Consider the following 17789-nt stretch of genomic DNA (forward strand, 5'->3'; position numbering starts at 1 on the left):
CCTGCTGGTGCCAGAGTCAGGACTGAACATGGACCGGCCTCCTGCTGGTGCCAGAGTCAGGACTGAACATGGACCAGCCTCCTGCTGGTGCCAGAGTCAGGAACAAACATGGAGCGGCCTCCTGCTGGTGCCAGAGTCAGGACTAAACATGGACCGGCCTCCTGCTGGTGCCAGAGTCAGGACTAAACATGGACCGGCCTCCTGCTGGTGCCAGAGTCAGGACTAAACATGGAGCGGCCTCCTGCTGGTGCCAGAGTCAGGACTAAACATGGACCGGCCTCCTGCTGGTGCCAGAGTCAGGACCAAACATGGACCGGCCTCCTGCTGGTGCCAGAGTCAGGACTAAACATGGACCGGCCTCCTGCTGGTGCCAGAGTCAGGACCAAACATGGAGCGGCCTCCTGCTGGTGCCAGAGTCAGGACTAAACATGGACCGGCCTCCTGCTGGTGCCAGAGTCAGGACCAAACATGGAGCGGCCTCCTGCTGGTGCCAGAGTCAGGACTAAACATGGACCGGCCTCCTGCTGGTGCCAGAGTCAGGACCAAACATGGACCGGCCTCCTGCTGGTGCCAGAGTCAGGACTAAACATGGACCGGCCTCCTGCTGGTGCCAGAGTCAGGACTAAACATGGACCGGCCTCCTGCTGGTGCCAGAGTCAGGACTAAACATGGAGCGGCCTCCTGCTGGTGCCAGAGTCAGGACCAAACATGGACCGGCCTCCTGCTGGTGCCAGAGTCAGGACTAAACATGGAGCGGCCTCCTGCTGGTGCCAGAGTCAGGACCAAACATGGACCGGCCTCCTGCTGGTGCCAGAGTCAGGACTAAACATGGACCGGCCTCCTGCTGGTGCCAGAGTCAGTACTAAACATGGACCGGCCTCCTGCTGGTGCCAGAGTCAGGACTAAACATGGACCGGCCTCCTGCTGGTGCCAGAGTCAGGACCAAACATGGAGCGGCCTCCTGCTGGTGCCAGAGTCAGGACCAAACATGGACCGGCCTCCTGCTGGTGCCAGAGTCAGGACTAAACATGGACCGGCCTCCTGCTGGTGCCAGAGTCAGGACTAAACATGGACCGGCCTCCTGCTGGTGCCAGAGTCAGGACCAAACATGGATCGGCCTCCTGCTGGTGCCAGAGTCAGGACTAAACATGGACCGGCCTCCTGCTGGTGCCAGAGTCAGGACTAAACATGGACCGGCCTCCTGCTGGTGCCAGAGTCAGGACCAAACATGGAGCGGCCTCCTGCTGGTGCCAGAGTCAGGACTAAACATGGAGCGGCCTCCTGCTGGTGCCAGAGTCAGGACTGAACATGGACCGGCCTCCTGCTGGTGCCAGAGTCAGGACTGAACATGGACCAGCCTCCTGCTGGTGCCAGAGTCAGGAACAAACATGGAGCGGCCTCCTGCTGGTGCCAGAGTCAGGACTAAACATGGACCGGCCTCCTGCTGGTGCCAGAGTCAGGACTAAACATGGACCGGCCTCCTGCTGGTGCCAGAGTCAGGACTAAACATGGACCGGCCTCCTGCTGGTGCCAGAGTCAGGACTAAACATGGACCGGCCTCCTGCTGGTGCCAGAGTCAGGACCAAACATGGACCGGCCTCCTGCTGGTGCCAGAGTCAGGACTAAACATGGACCGGCCTCCTGCTGGTGCCAGAGTCAGGACCAAACATGGACCGGCCTCCTGCTGGTGCCAGAGTCAGGACTAAACATGGACCGGCCTCCTGCTGGTGCCAGAGTCAGGACCAAACATGGAGCGGCCTCCTGCTGGTGCCAGAGTCAGGACTAAACATGGACCGGCCTCCTGCTGGTGCCAGAGTCAGGACCAAACATGGAGCGGCCTCCTGCTGGTGCCAGAGTCAGGACTAAACATGGACCGGCCTCCTGCTGGTGCCAGAGTCAGGACCAAACATGGAGCGGCCTCCTGCTGGTGCCAGAGTCAGGACTAAACATGGACCGGCCTCCTGCTGGTGCCAGAGTCAGGACCAAACATGGAGCGGCCTCCTGCTGGTGCCAGAGTCAGGACCAAACATGGAGCGGCCTCCTGCTTGTGCCAGAGTCAGGACTAAACATGGAGCGGCCTCTTGCTGGTGCCAGAGTCACCGCAGTAGCCGCAGTGGTCTCTGTCTCTCACACGTTGTCTGTTGTTGCAGTGTGTCTGGCCGCCAGGGGGCGCTACGCTCAGCAGCTCTTCAGGGACCTGTTTGTGAACTACACCAGCGCGTTACGGCCGGTGGAGAACACGGACAACGCCATCAACGTGACGCTGCAGGTCACGTTGTCCCAGATCATCGACATGGTACGCTTTGTGTCCTTTGTCCTACAGCGTGGACGTGAGGACACAGAGCAGACTTTGTGTCCTTTGTCCTACACCGTGGACGTGGATCATCAATGTCAATGAACAGAATTCACAAACTTGTCTTTGTGATTCAGTGCAACATAAAACAATGAATAATGATAAAACAACATTTATAAGTCAAAAAGAAAAACTATACAAATCTGCTATAAGATAAAAATAGGCTTAATATGAAAACAAATGTACAGTTGAGTCCAACGGCCTGAGGGGAGTGGCCTCCTGCCTGAGGGGAGTGGCCTCCTGCCTGAGGGGAGTGGCCTCCTGCCTGAGGGGAGTGGCCTCCTGCCTGAGGGGAGTGGCCTCCTGCAGGTTGAGCTGGGAGAGCTTGTCCTGGAGCAGAGCAGGAGGTGGTGTTGATCCTGGTGTAGGAGGAGTCCAGGTGCTGCAGGTGAAGTGGAGAGCCAGGTTGATGGCGTCCAGAGACCTGTGGCTCTGTAGGCGAACTGCGGGGGGTCCATCAGGGGGTCCATCAGGGGGTCCAGCAGGGGGTCCATCAGGGGGTCCAGCAGGGGGTCCAGCAGGGGGTCCATCAGGGGGTCCAGCAGGGGGTCCAGCAGGGGGTCCAGTAGCAGGGGGTCCAGCAGGGGGTCCAGTAGCAGGGGGTCCAGCAGGGGGTCCAGTAGCAGGGGGTCCAGCAGGGGGTCCAGCAGGGGGTCCAGCAGCATGGGGTATAGCAGGGGGTCCAGCAGGGGGTCAATCAGGACACAGACCGGACTTTCCGTCCTTTGTCCCACAGTATTCAGCTGACACATGGAGGGTCCGCTCCTCTGTGGCCTCTTCATGTCTTCTGACCTTATTTAACGTGCTCCTCTGTGTGTTGATAACGGCTTTCATTGACCTTTCATTGACCTTTCATTGACCTTTCATTGACCTTTCATTGACCTCCTGCAGGACGAGAAGAACCAGATCCTCACCTTGTATCTCTGGGTGCGTCAGGTTTGGATGGACTCGTTCCTGACCTGGTCCAAAGACGACTACGACGGACTGGACTCCATCCAGATCCCGAGCAGATACGTGTGGAAGCCCGACATCGTGCTTTACAACAGGTGGCCACACTTCCTCCTCTTCCCCAGACACTTCCTCCCCTTCCCCAGACACTTCCTCCCCTTCCCCAGACACTTCCTCCCCTTCCCAGACACTTCCTCCCCTTCCCCAGACACTTCCTCCCCTTCCCCAGACACTTCCTCCCCTTCCCAGACACTTCCTCCCCATCCCCAGACACTTCCTCCCCTTCCCCAGGCACTTCCTCCCCTTCGCCAGGCACTTCCTCCCCTTCCCCATACACTTCCTCCTCTTCCCCAGACACTTCCTCCCCTTCCCCAGACACTTCCTCCCCTTCCCCAGACACTACCTTCACCTCCCTATTCACTTCCTCCCCATCCCCAGACACTTCCTCCTTTTCCCTAGACACTTCCTCCCCTTCCCAGACACTTCCTCCCCATCCCCAGACACTTCCTACCCTTCCCCAGAGACAATTCCTCCCCTTCCCCAGACACTTCCTTCACCTCCATATTCACTTCTTCCCCATCCCCAGACACTTCCTCCCTTTCCCCAGACACTTCCTCCCCTTCCCCAGACACGTCCTCCCCTTCCCAGACACTTCCTCCCCATCCCCAGACACTTCCTCCCCTTCCCCAGGCACTTCCTCCCCCTCCCCAGACACTTCCTCCCCTTCCCAGACACTTCCTCCCCTTCCCCAGACACTTCCTCCCCTTCCCCAGACACTTCCTCCCCTTCCCAGACACTTCCTCCCCATCCCCAGACACTTCCTCCCCTTCCCCAGGCACTTCCTCCCCTTCGCCAGGCACTTCCTCCCCTTCCCCATACACTTCCTCCTCTTCCCCAGACACTTCCTCCCCTTCCCCAGACACTTCCTCCCCTTCCCCAGACACTACCTTCACCTCCCTATTCACTTCCTCCCCATCCCCAGACACTTCCTCCTTTTCCCTAGACACTTCCTCCCCTTCCCCAGACACGTCCTCCCCTTCCCAGACACTTCCTCCCCATCCCCAGACACTTCCTCCCCTTCCCCAGGCACTTCCTCCCCTTCCCCAGGCACTTCCTCCCCTTCCCAGACACTTCCTCCCCATCCCCAGACACTTCCTCCCCTTCCCCAGACACTACCTTCACCTCCCTATTCACTTCCTCCCCATCCCCAGACACTTCCTCCCCTTCCCCTGACACTTCCTCCCCTTCCCAGACACTTCCTCCCCATCCCCAGACACTTCCTCCCCTTCCCCAGAGACACTTCCTCCCCTTCCCCAGACACTACCTTCACCTCCATATTCACTTCTTCCCCATCCCCAGACACTTCCTCCCTTTCCCCAGACACTTCCTCCCCTTCCCCAGACACGTCCTCCCCCTTCCCAGACACTTCCTCCCCATCCCCAGACACTTCCTCCCCTTCCCCAGGCACTTCCTCCCCTTCCCCAGGCACTTCCTCCCCTACCCCATACACTTCCTCCTCTTCCCCAGACACTTCCTCCCCTTCCCCAGACACTTCCTCCCCTTCCCCAGACACTACCTTCACCTCCCTATTCACTTCCTCCCCATCCCCAGACACTTCCTCCCCATCCCCAGACACTTCCTCCCCTTCCCCAGAGACACTTCCTCCCCTTCCCCAGACACTACCTTCACCTCCATATTCACTTCTTCCCCATCCCCAGACACTTCCTCCCTTTCCCCAGACACTTCCTCCCCTTCCCCAGACACGTCCTCCCCCTCCCCAGACACTTCCTCCTGCACAGTAACATCCTCATACGTGTTCTCCGTGTTCTCTGGACATGTTTCAGTGCTGATGACGAGTTCTCGAGTTCCTTGGAGACGAACGTGGCGCTGCGCAGTGACGGTCAGGTGACGTGGGACCAGCCGTCCATCACGAAGTCCTCCTGCTCGGTGGACGTGGCGTTCTTCCCCTTCGACCTGCAGGAGTGCGTCCTCACCTTCGGCTCCTGGACACACAACGGCAACCAGATGGACCTGAACATCCAGCTGGACACGGCCGACCTCGCTGACCTTGTGCCCAACGTGGAGTGGCAGGTGAGGGACAGGGGAGGGACAGGTGAGTGGCAGGTGAGGGACAGGAGAGGGACAGGTGAGGGACAGTGACCCTGTTTCAGACCTGTTTCAGACCCTGTTTCAGACCTGTTTCAGACCCTGTTTCAGACCCTGTTTCAGACCCTGTTTCAGACTCTGTTTCAGACCCTGTTTCAGACCCTGTTTCAGACCTGTTTCAGACCCTGTTTCAGACCCTGTTTCAGACCCTGTTTCAGACTCTGTTTCAGACCCTGTTTCAGACCCTGTTTCAGACCTGTTTCAGACTCTGTTTCAGACCCTGTTTCAGACCCTGTTTCAGACTCTGTTTCAGACCCTGTTTCAGACTTTGTTTCAGACCCTGTTTCAGACCCTGTTTCAGACCCTGTTTCAGACCCTGTTTCAGACCCTGTTTCAGACTCTGTTTCAGACCCTGTTTCAGACCCTGTTTCAGACCTGTTTCAGACCTGTTTCAGACTCTGTTTCAGACCCTGTTTCAGACCCTGTTTCAGACCCTGTTTCAGACCTGTTTCAGACCCTGTTTCAGACTCTGTTTCAGACTCTGTTTCAGACTCTGTTTCAGCCTGTTTCAGACCCTGTTTCAGACCCTGTTTCAGACCCTGTTTCAGACTCTGTTTCAGACCCTGTTTCAGACCCTGTTTCAGACCCTGTTTCAGACCTGTTTCAGACCATGTTTCAGACCCTGTTTCAGACTCTGTTTCAGACCCTGTTTCAGACCTGTTTCAGACCCTGTTTCAGACCCTGTTTCAGACCCTGTTTCAGACCTGTTTCAGACTCTGTTTCAGACCTGTTTCAGACTCTGTTTCAGACCCTGTTTCAGACCTGTTTCAGACTCTGTTTCAGACCCTGTTTCAGACTCTGTTTCAGACTCTGTTTCAGACCTGTTTCAGACTCTGTTTCAGACCCTGTTTCAGACCTGTTTCAGACTCTGTTTCAGACCCTGTTTCAGACCTGTTTCAGACCCTGTTTCAGACTCTGTTTCAGACTCTGTTTCAGACTCTGTTTCAGACCCTGTTTCAGACCCTGTTTCAGACTCTGTTTCAGACCCTGTTTCAGACCCTGTTTCAGACCTGTTTCAGACCCTGTTTCAGACCTGTTTCAGACTCTGTTTCAGACCCTGTTTCAGACCTGTTTCAGACCCTGTTTCAGACCCTGTTTCAGACCTGTTTCAGACCCTGTTTCAGACCTGTTTCAGACCCTGTTTCAGACCCTGTTTCAGACCCTGTTTCAGACTCTGTTTCAGACTCTGTTTCAGACTCTGTTTCAGACCCTGTTTCAGACTCTGTTTCAGACCTGTTTCAGACCCTGTTTCAGACTCTGTTTCAGACTCTGTTTCAGACTCTGTTTCAGACTCTGTTTCAGACCTGTTTCAGACTCTGTTTCAGACCCTGTTTCAGACTCTGTTTCAGACTCTGTTTCAGACCCTGTTTCAGACCCTGTTTCAGACTCTGTTTCAGACTCTGTTTCAGACTCTGTTTGAGACCCTGTTTCAGACCCTGTTTCAGACCCTGTTTCAGACCTTGTTTCAGACCCTGTTTCAGACCCTGTTTCAGACCCTGTTTCAGACCCTGTTTCAGACCTGTTTCAGACTCTGTTTCAGACCCTGTTTCAGACCCTGTTTCAGACTCTGTTTCAGACTCTGTTTCAGACCCTGTTTCAGACCCTGTTTCAGACCTGTTTCAGACCCTGTTTAAGACCCTGTTTCAGACTCTGTTTCAGACCCTGTTTCAGTCCTGTTTCAGACCCTGTTTCAGACCCTGTTTCAGACTCTGTTTAAGACCCTGTTTCAGACCCTGTTTCAGACCTGTTTCAGACCCTGTTTCAGACCCTGTTTCAGACCCTGTTTCAGACCTGTTTCAGACCTGTTTCAGACCCTGTTTCAGACCTGTTTCAGACCCTGTTTCAGACCCTGTTTCAGACTCTGTTTAAGACCCTGTTTCAGACCCTGTTTCAGACCTGTTTCAGACCCTGTTTCAGACCCTGTTTCAGACCCTGTTTCAGACCCTGTTTCAGACCTGTTTCAGACCTGTTTCAGACCCTGTTTCAGACTCTGTTTCAGACTCTGTTTCAGACCCTGTTTCAGACCCTGTTTCAGACCTGTTTCAGACCCTGTTTCAGACTCTGTTTCAGACCTGTTTCAGACCCTGTTTCAGACCTGTTTCAGACCCTGTTTCAGACCCTGTTTCAGACTCTGTTTCAGACCCTGTTTCAGACTCTGTTTCAGACTCTGTTTCAGACTCTGTTTGAGACCCTGTTTCAGACCCTGTTTCAGACCCTGTTTCAGACCCTGTTTCAGACCCTGTTTCAGACTCTGTTTCAGACCCTGTTTCAGACCCTGTTTCAGACCTGTTTCAGACTCTGTTTCAGACCCTGTTTCAGACCCTGTTTCAGACTCTGTTTCAGACTCTGTTTCAGACCCTGTTTCAGACCCTGTTTCAGACCCTGTTTCAGACCCTGTTTCAGACCTGTTTCAGACTCTGTTTCAGACCCTGTTTCAGACCCTGTTTCAGACTCTGTTTCAGACTCTGTTTCAGACCCTGTTTCAGACCCTGTTTCAGACTCTGTTTCAGACTCTGTTTCAGACCCTGTTTCAGACCCTGTTTCAGACCCTGTTTCAGACTCTGTTTCAGACCCTGTTTAAGACCCTGTTTCAGACCCTGTTTCAGACCCTGTTTCAGACTCTGTTTCAGACCCTGTTTAAGACCCTGTTTCAGACCCTGTTTCAGACCTGTTTCAGACCCTGTTTCAGACCCTGTTTCAGACCCTGTTTCAGACCCTGTTTCAGACCCTGTTTCAGACCTGTTTCAGACCTGTTTCAGACCCTGTTTCAGACTCTGTTTCAGACTCTGTTTCAGACCCTGTTTCAGACCCTGTTTCAGACCTGTTTCAGACCCTGTTTCAGACTCTGTTTCAGACCTGTTTCAGACCCTGTTTCAGACTCTGTTTCAGACCCTGTTTCAGACCTGTTTCAGACCCTGTTTCAGACCCTGTTTCAGACTCTGTTTCAGACCCTGTTTCAGACTCTGTTTCAGACCCTGTTTCAGACCCTGTTTCAGACCTGTTTCAGACCCTGTTTCAGACCCTGTTTCAGACCCTGTTTCAGACTCTGTTTCAGACCCTGTTTCAGACCCTGTTTCAGACCCTGTTTCAGACTCTGTTTCAGACCTGTTTCAGACCCTGTTTCAGACCCTGTTTCAGACCCTGTTTCAGACCTGTTTCAGACCCTGTTTCAGACCCTGTTTCAGACCCTGTTTCAGACCCTGTTTCAGACCTGTTTCAGACCTGTTTCAGACCCTGTTTCAGACTCTGTTTCAGACTCTGTTTCAGACCCTGTTTCAGACCCTGTTTCAGACCTGTTTCAGACCCTGTTTCAGACTCTGTTTCAGACCTGTTTCAGACCCTGTTTCAGACCTGTTTCAGACCCTGTTTCAGACCCTGTTTCAGACCCTGTTTCAGACTCTGTTTCAGACTCTGTTTCAGACCCTGTTTCAGACCCTGTTTCAGACCTGTTTCAGACTCTGTTTCAGACCCTGTTTCAGACCCTGTTTCAGACCTGTTTCAGACTCTGTTTCAGACCCTGTTTCAGACCTGTTTCAGACTCTGTTTCAGACTCTGTTTCAGACCCTGTTTCAGACCCTGTTTCAGACCCTGTTTCAGACCCTGTTTCAGACCTGTTTCAGACTCTGTTTCAGACCCTGTTTCAGACCCTGTTTCAGACCTGTTTCAGACCCTGTTTAAGACCCTGTTTCAGACTCTGTTTCAGACTCTGTTTCAGACCCTGTTTCAGACCCTGTTTCAGACCCTGTTTCAGACTCTGTTTCAGACCCTGTTTCAGACCTGTTTCAGACCCTGTTTCAGACCCTGTTTCAGACCCTGTTTCAGACTCTGTTTCAGACCCTGTTTCAGACCCTGTTTCAGACCCTGTTTCAGACTCTGTTTCAGACCTGTTTCAGACCCTGTTTCAGACCCTGTTTCAGACCCTGTTTCAGACCTGTTTCAGACCCTGTTTCAGACCCTGTTTCAGACCCTGTTTCAGACCCTGTTTCAGACCTGTTTCAGACCTGTTTCAGACCCTGTTTCAGACTCTGTTTCAGACTCTGTTTCAGACCCTGTTTCAGACCCTGTTTCAGACCTGTTTCAGACCCTGTTTCAGACTCTGTTTCAGACCTGTTTCAGACCCTGTTTCAGACCTGTTTCAGACCCTGTTTCAGACCCTGTTTCAGACCCTGTTTCAGACTCTGTTTCAGACTCTGTTTCAGACTCTGTTTGAGACCCTGTTTCAGACCCTGTTTCAGACCCTGTTTCAGACCCTGTTTCAGACTCTGTTTCAGACCTGTTTCAGACCCTGTTTCAGACCCTGTTTCAGACCCTGTTTCAGACCCTGTTTCAGACCCTGTTTCAGACTCTGTTTCAGACCCTGTTTCAGACCCTGTTTCAGACCTGTTTCAGACTCTGTTTCAGACCCTGTTTCAGACCCTGTTTCAGACCTGTTTCAGACTCTGTTTCAGACCCTGTTTCAGACCTGTTTCAGACTCTGTTTCAGACTCTGTTTCAGACCCTGTTTCAGACCCTGTTTCAGACCCTGTTTCAGACCCTGTTTCAGACCTGTTTCAGACTCTGTTTCAGACCCTGTTTCAGACCCTGTTTCAGACCTGTTTCAGACCCTGTTTAAGACCCTGTTTCAGACTCTGTTTCAGACTCTGTTTCAGACCCTGTTTCAGACCCTGTTTCAGACCCTGTTTCAGACTCTGTTTCAGACCCTGTTTAAGACCCTGTTTCAGACCCTGTTTCAGACCTGTTTCAGACCCTGTTTCAGACCCTGTTTCAGACCCTGTTTCAGACCCTGTTTCAGACCTGTTTCAGACCTGTTTCAGACCCTGTTTCAGACTCTGTTTCAGACTCTGTTTCAGACCCTGTTTCAGACCCTGTTTCAGACCTGTTTCAGACCCTGTTTCAGACTCTGTTTCAGACCTGTTTCAGACCCTGTTTCAGACCTGTTTCAGACCCTGTTTCAGACCCTGTTTTAGACCCTTTTTCAGACCCTGTTTCAGACCTGTTTCAGACCCTGTTTCAGACCCTGTTTCAGACTCTGTTTCAGACCCTGTTTCAGACTCTGTTTCAGACCCTGTTTCAGACCTGTTTCAGACCTGTTTCAGACCCTGTTTCAGACCTGTTTCAGACTCTGTTTCAGACCCTGTTTCAGACTCTGTTTCAGACCCTGTTTCAGACCTGTTTCAGACCCTGTTTCAGACCCTGTTTCAGACCCTGTTTCAGACCTGTTTCAGACTCTGTTTCAGACCCTGTTTCAGACCTGTTTCAGACTCTGTTTCAGACCCTGTTTCAGACCTGTTTCAGACCCTGTTTCAGACTCTGTTTCAGACCCTGTTTCAGACCTGTTTCAGACTCTGTTTCAGACCCTGTTTCAGACCTGTTTCAGACTCTGTTTCAGACTCTGTTTCAGACCCTGTTTCAGACCCTGTTTCAGACTCTGTTTCAGACCCTGTTTCAGACCTGTTTCAGACCCTGTTTCAGACCCTGTTTCAGACCCTGTTTCGGACCCTGTTTCAGACTCTGTTTCAGACTCTGTTTCAGACTCTGTTTCAGACTCTGTTTCAGACCTGTTTCAGACTCTGTTTCAGACCCTGTTTCAGACTCTGTTTCAGACTCTGTTTCAGACCCTGTTTCAGACCTGTTTCAGACTCTGTTTCAGACTCTGTTTCAGACTCTGTTTGAGACCCTGTTTCAGACCCTGTTTCAGACCCTGTTTCAGACCCTGTTTCAGACCCTGTTTCAGACTCTGTTTCAGACCCTGTTTCAGACCCTGTTTCAGACCTGTTTCAGACTCTGCTTCAGACCCTGTTTCAGACCCTGTTTCAGACTCTGTTTCAGACTCTGTTTCAGACCCTGTTTCAGACCCTGTTTCAGACTCTGTTTCAGACTCTGTTTCAGACCCTGTTTCAGACCCTGTTTCAGACCTGTTTCAGACCCTGTTTCAGACCCTGTTTCAGACTCTGTTTCAGACCCTGTTTCAGACTCTGTTTCAGACCCTGTTTCAGACCCTGTTTCAGACCCTGTTTCAGACCTGTTTCAGACCCTGTTTCAGACTCTGTTTCAGACCCTGTTTCAGACCCTGTTTCAGACCTGTTTCAGACCCTGTTTCAGACCTGTTTCAGCCTGTTTCAGACCTGTTTCAGACCTGTTTCAGACCCTGTTTCAGACCCTGTTTCAGACTCTGTTTCAGACTCTGTTTCAGACCCTGTTTCAGACCCTGTTTCAGACCCTGTTTCAGACCTGTTTCAGACCCTGTTTCAGACCCTGTTTCAGACCCTGTTTCAGACATGTTTCAGACCCTGTTTCAGACCTGTTTCAGACCCTGTTTCAGACCCTGTTTCAGACCCTGTTTCAGACCTGTTTCAGACCTGTTTCAGACCCTGTTTCAGACCTGTTTCAGACCCTGTTTCAGACCCTATTTCAGACCCTGTTTCAGACCCTGTTTCAGACCCTGTTTCAGACCCTGTTTCAGACTCTGTTTCAGACCCTGTTTCAGACCCTGTTTCAGACCCTGTTTCAGACCCTGTTTCAGACCCTGTTTCAGACCTGTTTCAGACCCTGTTTCAGACCTGTTTCAGACCATTTTCCACCCCTCAGGTCCTGGGCATGCCTGCTAAGAAGAACGTGATCCTGTACGGCTGCTGCTCGGACCCATACCCGGACATCACGTTCACGCTGCAGCTCAAACGCCGCGCCTCCTTCTACATCTTCAACCTCCTGCTGCCGTGCATGATGATCTCCTTCCTGGCTCCGCTCGGGTTCTACCTGCCGGCCGAGAGTGGAGAGAAGGTGTCTCTGGGCGTCACCGTGCTGCTGGCCCTCACCGTGTTCCAGCTCCTGGTCGCAGAGAGCATGCCGCCGTCCGAGAGCGTCCCCTTGATCGGTGAGACTTACTATAGACCTGCTTTAGTCCCCCTTTAGTCCTGCTTTAGTCCTGCTTTAGTCCCCCTTTAGTCCTGCTTTAGTCCTGCTTTAGTCCCCCTTTAGTCCTGTTTTAGCCCTTGTTTAGTCCTGCTTTAGTCCTGTTTTAGCCCTTGTTTTGTCGAGCTTTAGTCCTGCTTTAGTCCTACTTTAGACCTGCTTTAGTCCTGGTTAAGTCCGTCTTTAGACCTGTTTTACACCTGTTTTACAGCTGTTTTAGACCTGTTTTAGAGCTGTTTTAGTCCTGCTTTAGCCCTGCTTTAGCCCTTGTTTAGTCCTGCTTTAGTCCTGTTTTAGCCCTTGTTTTGTCGAGCTTTAGTCCTGCTTTGGTCCTGCTTTAGTCCTGCTTTAGTCCTTCTTTAGCCCTGGTTTAGAACTGCTTTAGTCCTGCTTTAGTCCTGCTTTAGTCCTACTTTAGACCTGCTTTAGTCCTACTTTAGACCTGCTTTAGTCCTGCTTTGGTCCTGCTTTAGACCTGCTTTAGACCTGCTTTAGACCTGCTTTATTCCTGCTTTAGTCCTGCTTTAGTCCTGCTTTAGTCCTGCTTTAGTCCTGCTTTGGTCCTACTTTAGACCTGCTTTAGTCCTGCTTTAGTCCTGCTTTGGTCCTACTTTAGACCTGCTTTAGACCTGCTTTAGTCCTGCTTTAGTCCTGCTTTAGTCCTACTTTAGACCTGCTTTAGTCCTGTTTTAGCCCTTGTTTTGTCGAGCTTTAGTCCTACTTTAGACCTGCTTTAGTCATGCTTTAGTCCTGCTTTAGTCCTGCTTTAGTCCAGCTTTAGTCCTACTTTAGACCTGCTTTAGTCCTGCTTTAGTCCTGCTTTAGACCTGCTTTAGTCCTGCTTTAGACCTGCTTTAGTCCTGCTTTAGTCCTACTTTAGACCTGCTTTAGTCCTGCTTTAGTCCTGCTTTAGTCCTGCTTTAGACCCGCTTTAGACCTGCTTTAGTCCTGGTTTAGTCCTGCTTTAGACCTGCTTTAGTCCTGCTTTAATCCTGCTTTAGTCCTGCTTTAGTCCTGCTTTAGACCTGCTTTAGTCCTGCTTTAATCCTGGTTTAGTCCTGGTTTAGTCCTGCTTTAGTCCTGCTTTAGTCCTGGTTAAGTCCTGCTTTAGTCCTGGTTTAGTCCTGCTTTAGACCTGCTTTAGTCCTGCTTTAGTCCTGCTTTAGTCCTGCTTTAGACCCGCTTTAGACCTGCTTTAGTCCTGGTTTAGTCCTGCTTTAGACCTGCTTTAGTCCTGCTTTAGTCCTGCTTTAGTCCTGCTTTAGACCTGCTTTAGACCTGCTTTAGTCCTACTTTAGTCCTGCTTTAGTCCTGCTTTAGACCCGCTTTAGACCTGCTTTAGTCCTGCTTTAGTCCTGGTTTAGTCCTGCTTTAGTCCTGCTTTAGTCCTGCTTTAGTCCTGCTTTAGTCCTGCTTTAGTCCTGCTTTAGACCTGCTTTAGTCCTGCTTTAGTCCTGCTTTAGTCCTGCTTTAGACCTGCTTTAGTCCTGCTTTAGTCCTGCTTTAGTCCTGCTTTAGTCCTGCTTTAGTCCTGCTTTAGACCTGCTTTAGACCTGCTTTAGTCCTGGTTTAGACCTGCTTTAGACCTGCTTTAGTCCTACTTTAGTCCTGCTTTAGTCCTGCTTTAGTCCTGCTTTAGTCCTGCTTTAGACCTACTTTAGTCCTGCTTTAGTCCTGCTTTAGTCCTGCTTTAGTCCTGCTTTAGTCCTGCTTTAGTCCTGCTTTAGTCCTGCTTTAGACCTACTTTAGTCCTGCTTTAGTCCTGCTTTAGTCCTGCTTTAGTCCTGCTTTAGTCCTGCTTTAGTCCTGCTTTAGACCTGCTTTAGTCCTGCTTTAGTCCTGCCTTCGTCTTCCAGGTAAGTACTACATAGCGACCATGACGATGGTCACCGCGTCCACGGCTTTGACCATCTTCATCATGAACCTTCATCATTGTGGACCAGAAGCCAGAGCCGTCCCAGACTGGGTCCGAGTCCTGGTCCTCAAGTACCTGAACCAGGTGTGCCTGGTCCACGAGCTTGGGGAGACATGCACCAGAGACCAGAACCAGGTGAGACATTCACCAGAGACCAGGACCAAAGCAACAGAGACCAGGACCAGGTGAGACATGCACCAGAGGCCAGGACCAGGTGAGACATGTACCAGAGACCAGAACCAGGTGAGACATGTACCAGAGACCAGGACCAGGGGAGACATGTACCAGAGACCAGAACCAGGTGAGACATGCACCAGAGACCAGGACCAGGGGAGACATGCACCAGAGACTAGGACCAGGTGAGACATGTACCAGAGACCAGAACCAGGTGAGACATGCACTAGAGACCAGGAGCAATGCACCAGAGACAAGGACCAGGTGAGACATGTACCAGAGACCAGGACCAAAGCAACAGAGACCAGGACCAGGTGAGACATGCACCAGAGACCAGGACCAGGTGAGACATGCACCAGAGGCCAGGACCAGGTGAGACATGTACCAGAGACCAGAACCAGGTGAGACATGTACCAGAGACCAGAACCAGGTGAGACATGTACCAGAGGCCAGGACCAGGTGAGACATGTACCAGAGACCAGAACCAGGTGAGACATGTACCAGAGACCAGAACCAGGTGAGACATGCACCAGAGACCAGGACCAGGGGAGACATGCACCAGAGACTAGGACCAGGTGAGACATGTACCAGAGACCAGAACCAGGTGAGACATGCACTAGAGACCAGGAGCAATGCACCAGAGACAAGGACCAGGTGAGACATGTACCAGAGACCAGGACCAGGTGAGATATGCACCAGAGACCAGGACCAAAGCAACAGAGACCAGGACCAGGTGAGACATGCACCAGAGACCAGAACCAGTTGAGACATGCACTAGAGACCAGGAGCAATGCACCAGAGGCCAGAACCAGGTGAGACATGTACCAGAGACCAGAACCAGGTGAGACGTGCACCAGAGACCAGGACCAGGGGAGACGTGCACCAGAGACCAGGACCAGGGGAGACATGCACCAGAGACCAGAACCAGGTGAGACATGCACCAGAGACCAGGACCAATGCACCAGAGACCAGGACCAGGTGAGACATGTACCAGAGACCAGAACCAGGTGAAACATGCACCAGAGACCAGGACCAGGTGAGACATGCACCAGAGACCAGGACCTGGTGAGACATGCACCAGAGACCAGGACCAATGCACCAGAGACCAGGACCAGGTAAGACATGTACCAGAGACCAGGACCAGGTAAGACATGTACCAGAGACCAGGACCATGTGAGATATGCACCAGAGACCAGGACCAATGCACCAGAGACCAGGACCAGGTGAGACATGCACCAGATACTAGGACCAGGTGAGACATGCACCAGAGACCAGAACCAGGTGAGACATGCACCAGAGACCAGAACCAGGTGAGACATGCACCAGAGACCAGGACTAGGTGAGACATGCACCAGAGACCAGCATCAGGTGAGACATGTACCAGAGACCAGGACCAGGTGAGACATGCACCAGAGACCAGGACCAGGTGAGACATGCACCAGAGACCAGGACCAGGTGAGACATGCTCCAGAGACCAGAACCAGATGAGACACGCACCAGAGACAAGGACCAGGTGAGACATGCACCAGAGACCAGAACCAGGTGAGACATGCACCAGAGACCAGAACCAGGTGAGACATGCACCAGAGACCAGGACCAGGTGAGACATGCACCAGAGACCAGAACCAGGTGAGACATGCACCAGAGACCAGAACCAGGTGAGACATGCACCAGAGACCAGAACCAGGTGAGACATGCCAGGTGAGACACGCACCAGAGACAAGGACCAGGTGAGACATGCACCAGAGACCAGAACCAGGTGAGACATGCACCAGAGACCAGAACCAGGTGAGACATGCACCAGAGACCAGAACCAGGTGAGACATGTACCAGAGACCAGAACCAGGTGAGACATGTACCTGAGACCAGGACCAGGTGAGACAGGTCTAAAGCAGGTCAAAACCAGGACTAAAGCAGGTCTAAAGCAGGACTAAAGCAGGACTAAAGCAGGTCTAAAGCAGGACTAAAGCAGGACTAAAGCAGGTCAAAACCAGGACTAAAGCAGGACTAAAGCAGGACTAAAGCAGGACTAAAGCAGGTCTAAACCAGGACTAAAGCAGGACTAAAGCAGGACTAAAGCAGGTCTAAAGCAGGACTAAAGCAGGTCTAAAGCAGGACTAAAGCAGGTCTAAACCAGGACTAAACCAGGACTATAGCAGGTCTAAAGCAGGACTAAAGCAGGACTAAAGCAGGCCTAAAGCAGGTCTAAAGCAGGTCTAAAGCAGGACTAAAGCAGGACTAAAGCAGGTCTAAAGCAGGACTAAAGCAGGACTAAAGCAGGACTAAAGCAGGTCTAAGCTGTATCAAACTGCTCCCTCTCTCTCTCTCCAAACAGGCAGCAGGGGGCGCTCACAGGTCGGAGGTTAATGGCGCAGCAGGTTTCACATCATTGGCCGATGAACTCTCAGTAACGATTGAATCTCCGGAAACGTCCAAATGGACCAAAGACGCCGTGTCCAAACCGCGAAACCTCCGAGAACTCAGAGACGAAACCATCAGCGAGACGGAGAACGTTCAGGGACAAAACGGAGGTCCACAAATTTGTCCCGAGGAGAACCAACCTCAACCGTCAGGATTTAAGGACCCAAGTGAAAGAGCGACTCAAGAGACGGATGAGAAGAAGGAGAGAACACAACATGGTGGACGGGCGGGAGAAAAGCTCAAAATGGCTCCCACGAAGATTGAGCAAAAGAGAGAAGAAGAGCAGGTGGAGCCTGGACATCGTGGGGACATTTCTGGTCCCTGCTGCCACTGCTGCTGCCGCCGCCTCGGTCTCCGTGGCGACGCGCCATGGGCCCGTCTCTGCGGCGACGTGACCTCCGTCGCCGTCTCGTTCCAGGAGCAGAAAGTGGCTCAGGCGCTGAGCGACGACTGGAGGAAAGTTGCCAAAGTCCTGGACCGCGCCCTCATGTGGCTCTTCTTCATCATGGTCTTCGTCATGAGCGTACTTATACTGGGAAAGAGTGTTTGAAGTACCACTACTACTATGAAGCACCACTACTACTATGAAGTACCACTACTACTATGAAGTACCACTACTACTATGAAGCACCACTACTACTATGAAGTACCACTACTACTATGAAGTACCACTACTACTATGAAGTACCACTACTACTATGAAGTACCACTACTACTATGAAGTACCACTACTACTATGAAGTACCACTACTACTATGAAGTACCACTACTACTATGAAGTACCACTACTACTATGAAGTACCACTACTACTATGAAGCACCACTACTACTATGAAGTACCACTACTACTATGAAGTACCACTACTACTATGAAGTACCACTACTACTATGAAGTACCAC

At 51.9% G+C, this 17789-nt stretch overlaps 1 protein-coding gene across 1 annotated transcript; it reads left to right on the forward strand.

Moving 5' to 3' along the window:
- The first annotated feature begins 2153 nt into the window (after nt 1-2153).
- On the forward strand, nt 2154-17439 carry LOC140374742 (neuronal acetylcholine receptor subunit alpha-10-like). Its single transcript, XM_072461740.1, has 6 exons — nt 2154-2296; nt 3245-3399; nt 5146-5392; nt 12056-12341; nt 14236-14429; nt 16804-17439. Exons 1-6 carry the CDS (start codon nt 2294-2296, stop codon nt 17437-17439), a joined length of 1521 nt encoding a protein of 506 aa, XP_072317841.1. The 5' UTR covers nt 2154-2293.
- The last annotated feature ends 350 nt before the right edge of the window (nt 17440-17789 follow it).

This window comes from Eucyclogobius newberryi, unplaced genomic scaffold (genome assembly GCF_026437365.1).
Source record: "Eucyclogobius newberryi isolate DKJ021-1_F unplaced genomic scaffold, fEucNew1.0.hap1 SCAF_31, whole genome shotgun sequence".
Lineage (NCBI taxonomy): Eukaryota > Metazoa > Chordata > Actinopteri > Gobiiformes > Gobiidae > Eucyclogobius > Eucyclogobius newberryi.

Bases quoted from the DNA above. Each gene is read 5' to 3' on its own strand.
- LOC140374742 (XM_072461740.1), top strand. The intron at 3,400-5,145 runs GTGGCCACACTT...GACATGTTTCAG, and splicing joins GACATCGTGCTTTACAACAG to TGCTGATGACGAGTTCTCGA. The intron at 5,393-12,055 runs GTGAGGGACAGG...TCCACCCCTCAG, and splicing joins TGCCCAACGTGGAGTGGCAG to GTCCTGGGCATGCCTGCTAA.